Source organism: Somniosus microcephalus, chromosome 26, assembly GCF_052327205.1.
Source record: "Somniosus microcephalus isolate GS21.2 chromosome 26, FLI_Smic_1.0, whole genome shotgun sequence".
Classification (NCBI taxonomy): Eukaryota; Metazoa; Chordata; class Chondrichthyes; order Squaliformes; family Somniosidae; genus Somniosus; species Somniosus microcephalus.
The window spans coordinates 1,534,258-1,543,699 of NC_141012.1; the positions used below are offsets into that span (position 1 = coordinate 1,534,258).

Genomic DNA, 9,442 nt, shown 5'->3' on the forward strand with positions numbered 1-9,442 from the left:
ACTCCTGCACCTATCTTCTATGTCTCTATGTTTCTCAGTACTGCCCCTTACAACAGTACAGCACTCCCTCAGTATTGCCCCTCCGACAGTGTGGGGCTCCCTCAGTACTGCCCCTCCGACATTGCGGCGCTCCCTCAGTACTGCCCCTCCGACAGTGCGGCGCTCCCTCAGTACTGCCCCTCCAACAGTGCGGCGCTCCCTCAGTACTGCCGCCCCGCCAATGCAGAGCTCCCTCAGTACTGCCCCTCTGACAGTGCGGCGCTCCCTCAGTACTGCCCCTCTGACAGTGCGGCGCTCCCGCAGTACTGCCCCTCTGACAGTGCGACGCTCCCTCAGTACTGCCCCTCCGACAGTGCAGCACTCACTCAGTACTGACCCTCCGACAGTGCGGCGCTCCCTCAGTACTGCCCCTCTGACAGTGCGGCGCTCCCTCAGTACTGCCCCTCTGACAGTGCGGCGCTCCCTCAGTACTGCCCCTCTAACAGTGCGGCGCTCCCTCAGTACTGCCCCTCTGACAGTGCGGCGCTCCCTCAGTACTGCCCCTCTGACAGTGCGGCGCTCCCTCAGTACTGCCCCTCCGACAGTGCGGCGCTCCCTCAGTACTGCCCCTCCGACAGTGCGGCGCTCCCTCAGTACTGCCCCTCTGACAGTGCGGCGCTCCCTCAGTACTGCCCCTCTGACAGTGCGGCGCTCCCTCAGTACTGCCCCTCTGACAGTGCGGCGCTCCCTCAGTACTGCCCCTCTGACAGTGCAGTGCTCCCTCAGTACTGCCCCTCTGACAGTGCGGCGCTCCCTCAGTACTGCCCCTCTGACAGTGCAGCACTCCCTCAGTACTGCCCCTCCGACAGTGCGGCGCTCCCTCAGTACTGCCCCTCTGACAGTGCGGCGCTCCCTCAGTACTGCCCCTCTGACAGTGCGGCGCTCCCTCAGTACTGCCCCTCTGACAGTGCGGCGCTCCCTCAGTACTGCCCCTCTGACAGTGCAGCGCTCCCTCAGTACTGCCCCTCTGACAGTGCGGCGCTCCCTCAGTACTGCCCCTCTGACAGTGCAGCACTCCCTCAGTACTGCCCCTCCGACAGTGCGGCGCTCCCTCAGTACTGCCCCTCTGACAGTGTGGCGCTCCCTCAGTACTGCCCCTCTGACAGTGCGGCGCTCCCTCAGTACTGCCCCTCTGACAGTTCGGCGCTCCCTCAGTACTGCCCCTCTGACAGTGCGGCGCTCCCTCAGTTCCACACTGGAATGTCAGCCTGATTTTTGCGCTCAAGTCTCTGGAGTTGGATTTGATCCCACTACCTTGTGAATCAGAGGCGAGAGTGCGACCCACTGAGTGAGATTGTGGGCGAGGTTCGCAACGGGCAGATTAATGCATGGATACACTGGGCGTGTGCCCAGGGGCACCAGCCAGGGGACAGATTGATTTAAACCTAGCATATTGTTATTAACGTAGTGTGTAAACATTCACTGGGGCTATTTGTTCCTGCATTTCACTACACGCTGGAGATTGAATGGATGGGGCGTTTGCGGCTGTTACTGACAGGACAGTATCTGTTGTTTCCACAAAGACTGATTGTCTGCGTAAGATAGTTTATATGAAGCTGCTCGATCGAACAGTGTCGAGGGACCTTGCCTCACGAGGAGGTGGCATCAAAGAATCTTACAGCACAGAAGGAGGCCATTCGGCCCATCGTGCCTGTGCCGGCTCTTTGAAAGAGCTCTCCAATTAATCCCACTCTAATAAAAGCAGTAAATGCTGGAAATACTCAGCAGGTCAGGCAGCATCTGTAGAGAGAGAAACAGATTCAACGTTTCAGGTGGATGACCTTCCGTTAATTAATCCCACTCCCCCGACCTTTCCCCACAGCTCTGCAAATTTTTAATTTTCCAGTATTTATCCAATTCCCTTTTGAAAGTTACTATTGAATCTGCTTCCACCGCCCTTTCAGGCAGCACATTCCAGATCACAACAACTCGCTGCATAAAAAAAGTTCTCTTCATCTCCCCTCTGGTTCTTTTGCTAATTATCTTCAATCTGTGTCCTCTGGTTACCGACCCTCCTGTCACTGGAGGCACTTTCTCCCCATCTACTCGATCAAAATACTTCATAATAAGTCCTAAGAACTTTAATAAGTTCCAGGTGTTATCAAACTTTGGCCTTTGTACCGAGAGATGAATTTTGATCGGAGTTTGCCCTCTCAGTGGTGTTGGAGCCACATTTGAGGAAACACATCAGCGCTCACCGTGGCAGGGCTGTTGGTAGCTCCACGTTGTCTCTCAGCATCAGGGAAAGTCCATGAGTGGAGCTCGAGCAGGCCAGCTCCTTATCAGCTGCTGATAAGATGCCCTCATATAGAGCCCGGCCTGTGGGACTGGGACACTGAGCTTCAGGAGGGCCAGAGCACAGGCAGGTGAGAGGAACATTGAGTGCAGCAACTGTGGCTCACACTGCTCCAACCCGGGGAACACGCAGGGTTCACTCACTCACCTGGGCCCCGGGTTCACTCACTCACCTGGGCCCCGGGTTCACTCACTCACCTGGGCCCCGGGTTCACTCACTCACCTGGGCCCCGGGTTCACTCACTCACCTGGGCCCCGGGTTCACTCACTCACCTGGGCCCCGGGTTCACTCACTCACCTGGGCCCCGGGTTCACTCACTCACCTGGGCCCCGGGTTCACTCACTCACCTGGGCCCCGGGTTCACTCACTCACCTGGGCCCCGGGTTCACTCACTCACCTGGGCCCCGGGTTCACTCACTCACCTGGGCCCCGGGTTCACTCACTCACCTGGGCCCCGGGTTCACTCACTCACCTGGGCCCCGGGTTCACTCACTCACCTGGGCCCCGGGTTCACTCACTCACCTGGGCCCCGGGTTCACTCACTCACCTGGGCCCCGGGTTCACTCACTCACCTGGGCCCCGGGTTTACCAGGTGTCTCAGCGTAAGCTCACAGTGTCCCAGACAACTGGTCGAGGCTGACATTTGATATCCAGAATACTGTTTAATATTTACAGTCAGCTGACAGTTTAGAATTGAGTGGAGTTCAGAGGGAGAGAGTAATACTCTGAATGTCCTGTAAATATGTGAAAATGATTTTCAGTGGGGAGAAAGTTCCACTCAGAAAGCAATGACGGCTGATTAAGGAATTAATCTCTCAGTCTAACTCTGATTTTTGTCTTTTTACAGAATCGCTGAAAAGAAAGACAGAAACTGTATTTAATTTGCGCCGTTTGAGAAATCAGCCATGTGTTCCAGGGCAATCCTTGTGCTTGTAGCCGCCATCTTGGTCTCAGGTATGTGTTTCTCATTTTCCTGCGTTTTTTGACTATTTGTGAACTGTTCATGGACCTCACACATGAGATCCTCACGCTCCCTGGGCCACTTTGATCTCAGCTCTCGCGCTCAGAGACCAGTACGTTGCCTGTTCTACCATTCAGTGTCTCTTTGGGGAACGACCTGCTTCATCCTTGTGTCTGGGCTTGTTTTAAACCCCGGTCCCAATTGTTCCAAGATGAGGGATTTTACCCAATGAATAATCCAGCAGTGATTCCCCAGAGGGGAGCACCGGATTTATCCTTTTATTTACCGATGGGCAGCCAGCAAATGGGATTTGGTGAAGTCTCCCTTGGACCATCACCAGCCACTTGTCTGTGAAATGAACAGCAGATTAATTGAATGTTCTTGTTGTCCTGCTGTGATATACCCATTTCCTTCCTCCCTATAGGCTCCCAGGCTGGTGTCAATGGAGATCAGGGCCGAGATGCCTTCTGGGATTACATCAGCCAATTGACCAACGATGCCAAGGACGGCGTAGATCAGATCCAGGGCTCGGAAATCGGCCAACGACTCAGGTGAGTAACGGGTGTGAGCTGGCTCAGTCAGTACCAGTCAGGCTCTTGGGGCACAGTATCAAATGGTGGCTCAGCAGACTGAGATTTTAAGTTAAAGCTTCTTCCGCCTGCTTTATAACCAACCAGGAACCAGACTAGAGATTGAAACAAAGGACGTTACCCACAGGGAGCAGTGGAACAGACTCGCTGCAAAACTGAAAGCTCCTTCAGCAACAAAACTTGATCAATAGGTGTAGGTGTAGGTACAGGAACGGATAGGTGAACACACCTGAATAGGTGTAGGTACAGGAACGGATAGGTGAACACACCTGAATAGGTGTAGGTACAGGAACGGATAGGTGAACACACCTGAATAGGTGTAGGTACAGGAACGGATAGGTGAACACACCTGAATAGGTGTAGGTATACCTAAGTGTAGGTGATGAAATAAAGACTCACTATGCACTTGGTTGTACTTAAAGCAAGGCTTTAATCGACTTGTAACAACACATGGAGGTCTAGTTAGTAGTCACTAGCTTCCTGTTTCCAGATTGTCTCTGGTCAAGATGGGCCCACGCCCGAGTATTTATACTCCTCGGATGGCGCCATCAGCTGGCCGTTCATTAGTACCTCCTGAGTTACTTCTTGTAGAAGTTGCGATTTATGACAGTAGGCATAGCACAGATGCAGATAAAGTTAAATATAGGCATAGCTATGGGAAGGTGTAGGCAAAGGTTAGTTTAGGTGTAGGAAGAGGCAGATATAAGGTACAGGTGAGTAAAGGCACAGGTACAGGTGAATAGAAAATAAAACGATGTGTGCTGTAAAACAGGCTACTGCCTCGCGATCACCAAAGACCAATTTCTCCCCCAATATTCTAACTGGGCTCTAATCAACGGTCTGTAACGGTTTAGCATCACCTCTTTGCTTTTGTACTCAATGCCGTTATTTCTAAACCCAGATACTCTTTGCAGCGTTATCAGTACCTTTAAAGATGTGTTTCGCGGCTCCTCTGCGCCTTGTTGAGTTTTAGTGTAAATGTCCTCATTGAATCATAGCATCCTACAACACAGAAAGAGGCCATTCGGCCCATCCTGCCTGCGCCCCCTCCTTATTCTTCCTCCCAAAATGTAACAGGTAGGAAAGGAGTGAAGGAGCGAAGGATATTGGGGGCATCACGCTCTCTCCTCCCAAAGACCAGATACAATTTACCGTGAAAGGCTTCATGGTTCAAAAGTCCTTTCTAATTCTGTGCTCTCCTTCCTTCTCTTGTGTTTTGTACAATATTTGTCTGAGAATTGCACTTGGACATGGCCCCTTTTCTAAATAACTGTGTCCATATTCTATAATAAGGTTAAGAATAAATGTCTCCTGTTTTCCAGTTATCTTATAAAGGATAACCTGCAGAGCGTCAATGGCTATGCTGAGGATCTCCGCCAGAAACTGACTCCCCTTACAGACAGCCTTCATGTGAAGATGACAGTAGACGCTGAGAACCTTCGCCAACAGATCAGGCAGGAGCTGGAAGACCTGAGGGCGAAACTTTCTCCTTTTGCTGATGGGGTCCACCAGAAGATCATCAGGGACATTGACGAATTTCATCAGAAGCTGACACCTTACGCCGAAGAACTCCGCCACCAGCTGAACAACAATGCTGAGGAACTTCGCCAGACATTGACTCCCTACACCAAAGAGCTTCAGGCCAAACTCGCAGAGAATGCAGAGAACCTGAGGGAAGTTCTGACTCCGTACGCTGAACAACTGCAGCTGAAGATCAATGAAAACGTTGACAATCTGAGCCAGAAGGTGGCCGCCAATGCTGAGGAGTTCCGCACCAGGTTTGATGAGGAAATCCAGGAGATCCGCAATAGCCTGGCTCCCTATGCCAAAGACGTCCAGGTCAAGATGATCCAACGGATTGGTGAAATGACCCAGAGGGTTGTTCCATACGCTGAGGAGCTACAGGCAAAGGTGAATGAGAATGTGGAAGTTCTGAAACAAAGGCTGGTCCCTTACGTGGCAGAACTGAAAGTAAAGCTCAACGAGAACGTGGGAAACATGAACCAAAATTTGGCCCCATACATCGCAGATCTCAACAGCAACATGATCCAGAGAATCGAGGAGTTCCATCAGAACATGGCTCTTTACTCTGAGCAGCTGAGCAAAGTGGTCAGCCAGAATATGGAGGAGATGCGAGAGAGACTTGCCCCGTATGCAGACAACATTCAGCAGGACCTTCAGATCCAACTTGCAACTTTGTGGGATAACTTCCGTCAGAACTTGGAGAACTAAATGTGAAATAGAAAGTGACTCAGCCAGACTGTGGTCCAGGAGTGTGGGGTCTTCTTGGAGCACAGAGCACTGTGTCTTTGATTTGAACTGTTTTCAATGTATTTAAAATCACTGTTTAAAATACTAGAGTGTTGACTGTAAAATATGGACAAGCAATCTTTAAATGACTTCAGAACAGAAAATGTTTCCGTGTTTTATTTCATCATTGTGAAGTGTCAGTCAGTAAATATCCAGTTTCTCTAATGATCTTATCTCATTGGCACAGATTCCTGAATTTGGAGGGTGGGATGGTTTTCGGCCCATGATATCCCCATGAATTCTGTCAATGCCTAATCTTGGTCAATGAAACAAGATACACGTAGAGCACTGGGCACAAGGATCCTCTCTCCCCCGCCGGATGGTTTCTGTCTCTCACTGGCCCCGTGTCTATCACTAGTGATATTAATGGTATAGGAGGAGTTCTCAGTGTGACCCTGGCCTGAAGCTGGGTTTCTAACTCCTGTTTCCCAGTCACAGTTTCCAACTCCCTAACTGCTCAACAGGACAACCTCAAACCGCCCCAACCACCTCTCACCCCAACAGCTCCCCAAGCCAATGGCCCCCGCACTAACTGCTGGCTCATTTCTAGTGGGTTCCAGGTGTCCCCACACAAAATGTACAAGTTTTAAATTGAAAATTACAAACAGGCCGTTGGGTCTGTCCAGCCCGTGCTGGAATTTATCCTCCACATGATCAGTATCCTAATCCCAGGTCCCCTCCCTGTTCCCAGGGCCCTTTATCCCCCTTTCCTCCAGCACCCTCTCTAACCCATTCTTCAATATTGCCCCCGGTCTCTGCTTCAGTCACTGACTCCTGGAGTGAATTCCACAGCCTCACAACCCGCTGTGCTTTTCCTGCTCTCTGTCCTAAATCTCTTACATTAAATCTTCTATCTATAGCTGTCTGTTTCTATCGACTCTGTCCCATCCCATCCTGCTGCTTAAATTGAATATTGCCTGAATACGGGGGGCAGGGATTACGGTCCCTGATTAACCCCGGACCGCGCATCACGATGTGGGCAGCGTGTAAAATCAATCCTGCTGCTGATTTTAATCATTCCTGCGAACAGCCAGCGGTACTCGGCTGCTGATTGGCTGCACACATCAGGAGCATGCTCGATATCAGAGTGCAGATCCTTAAAGACCAGAAAGAGGAGGTGGAAACTATGTTTTTACCAAAATGTACTAACTTGCATTTACTGATACTGAATCATAAAATAATAGCATCATATAGCATCTTATAATACTCCTGGGAAGCACCTTGGGATATTTTACTACGTTAAAGGCGCTATATAAATACAAGTTGTTGTTGTTAAAATCAGTACCTGTGGCTACAACAGTATCGCTGTAGCCTCACCTGCGGCGATTTCTATTGGCTGACACTGGACCACAGCACTGTACATGTTAAATCTGATAAATAGTTTTAACGTTCTTTCTGTAGTTGACACAGAGGCATCGCCCAGTTGATGAGGACACTCCGTATCCCCTGGTATTGCCCCTAATCGCTGCTCCCAGCTCCTGCCACTCGGCCAGGTACTGCTGCCTGCTGCAATCTGTGGGCAACAATCCCTGATTTCAGAAAAGATCATTCCCAGACACAGCTCTCAGCATCAGGTGTCAATAAAGATGATTTTATCATTTAATACAAGCAGACAGGCCACATTCAACCGACTGTTCCAGCCTCCATCAACGTGCGTCACAACTCGATCCCTCATCAGACGGGGGAAGGAAAGAGAGACTTGCATTTCTATAGCGCCTGTCACAACCTCAGGACGTCCCAAAGCGCTTTACAGTCAATGAAATACTTTTGAAGTGGAGTCACTGTTGTAATGTAGGAAATGCGGCAGCCAATTTGCGCACAGCAAGCTCCCACAAACAGCAATGTGATCAAAAACCAATTAAACTGTTTTAGTGATGTTGGTTGAGGGATAAATATTGGCCAGGGTGATGGGGAGAATTCCCCTGCTCTTCTTCTAAAAGTGCAGCACTCCCTCAGTAATGCCCCTCCGACAGTGCAGCGCTCCCTCAGTACTGCCCCTCCGACAGTGCAGCAGTTCCTCAGTACTGCCCCTCCGACAGTGCAGCGCTCCCTCAGTACTGCCCCCCCGACAGTGCGGCGCTCCCTCAGTACTGCCCCTCCGACAGTGCAGCGCTCCCTCATCACTGCACCTCCGACAGTGCAGCACTTCCTCAGTACTGCCCCTCCGACACTGCAGCGCTCCCTCAGTACTGCCCCCCCCGACAGTGCGGCGCTCCCTCAGTACTGCCCCTCCGACAGTGCAGCGCTCCCTCATCACTGCACCTCCAACAGTGCAATGCTCCCTCAGTACTGCCCCTCCGACAGTGCAGCAGTTCCTCAGTACTGCCGCACCGACAGTGCTGCGCTCCCTCAGGAGGACAAAGGGATTAATTAAGAGGGGGAAGATAGATTATGAGAGTAAGCTTGCAGGGAACATAATAACTGACTGTAAAAACTTCTATAGATATGTGAAGAGAAAAAGATTGGTGAAGTCAGCGTAGGTCCCTTGCAGTCAATATCAGGGGAATTTATATTGGGGAACAAAGAAATGACTGACCAATTAAATGGTTCTGTCTTTACAAAGGAGGACACAAATAACCTTCCAGAGTTGTCGGGGAACATTGAGTCTAATGAGAGGGAGGAACTGAATTAAATCAGTATTTGTAGTGAAATGGTGTGAGGGAAATTGACGGGATTCAAGGCCGATAAACCCCAGGGCCTGATAATCTACATCCTATAGTAGATGCATTGCTGGTCATCTTCCAAATTTCTACAGACTCTGGAACAGTTCCCATGGATTGGAGGGTAGCTAATGTAGCCCCACTATTTAAAAAAGTTGGTAGAGAGAAAACAGGGAATTACAGACCGGTAAGCCTGACATCGGTAGTGGGGAAAATGCTAGAGTCCATTATAAAAGATGTAATAGCAGAGCACTTGGAAAACAGTGACAGTATCGGACAAAGTCACCATGGATTTACAAAAGGTAAATCATGCTTGACTAATCTACTGGAATTTTTTGAGGATGTTACTGGCAGAATAGATAAGGGAGAACCAGTGGATGTGGTGTATTTGGACTTCCAGAAGGCTTTCGATAAGGTCCCACATAAGAGATTAGCGTGCAAAGTTAAAACACATGGGATTGGGGGTAAGGTACAGACTTGGATAGAGAACTGGTTGGCAGACAGGAAGCAATTAGTTGTAATAAACGGGTCTGTTTACAAGTGGCAGGCAGTGACTTGTCGGGTACCGCAGTGATCATTGCTAGGA

General features: G+C 50.3%; 1 protein-coding gene across 1 annotated transcript; it reads left to right on the forward strand.

Annotated features, from left to right (window-relative positions):
- Nucleotides 1-2,252: 2,252 nt before the first annotated feature.
- LOC147100198 (uncharacterized) lies at nucleotides 2,253-6,292 on the forward strand. Its single transcript, XM_085968242.1, has 4 exons — nucleotides 2,253-2,405; nucleotides 3,183-3,289; nucleotides 3,721-3,847; nucleotides 5,209-6,292. The coding sequence occupies exons 2-4, from the start codon at nucleotides 3,241-3,243 to the stop codon at nucleotides 6,116-6,118; spliced, it is 1,086 nt and encodes a 361-aa protein (XP_085824368.1). The 5' UTR covers nucleotides 2,253-2,405; nucleotides 3,183-3,240; the 3' UTR covers nucleotides 6,119-6,292.
- The last annotated feature ends 3,150 nt before the right edge of the window (nucleotides 6,293-9,442 follow it).

Excerpts from the sequence above, each read along its gene's own strand:
- LOC147100198 (XM_085968242.1), top strand. The coding sequence starts at position 3,241 with ATGTGTTCCAGGGCAATCCTTGTGCTTGTAGCCGCCATCTTGGTCTCA. Across the intron at positions 3,290-3,720 it reads AGCCGCCATCTTGGTCTCAG|GCTCCCAGGCTGGTGTCAAT; the intron begins GTATGTGTTTCT and ends TCCTCCCTATAG. Across the intron at positions 3,848-5,208 it reads GAAATCGGCCAACGACTCAG|TTATCTTATAAAGGATAACC; the intron begins GTGAGTAACGGG and ends CCTGTTTTCCAG.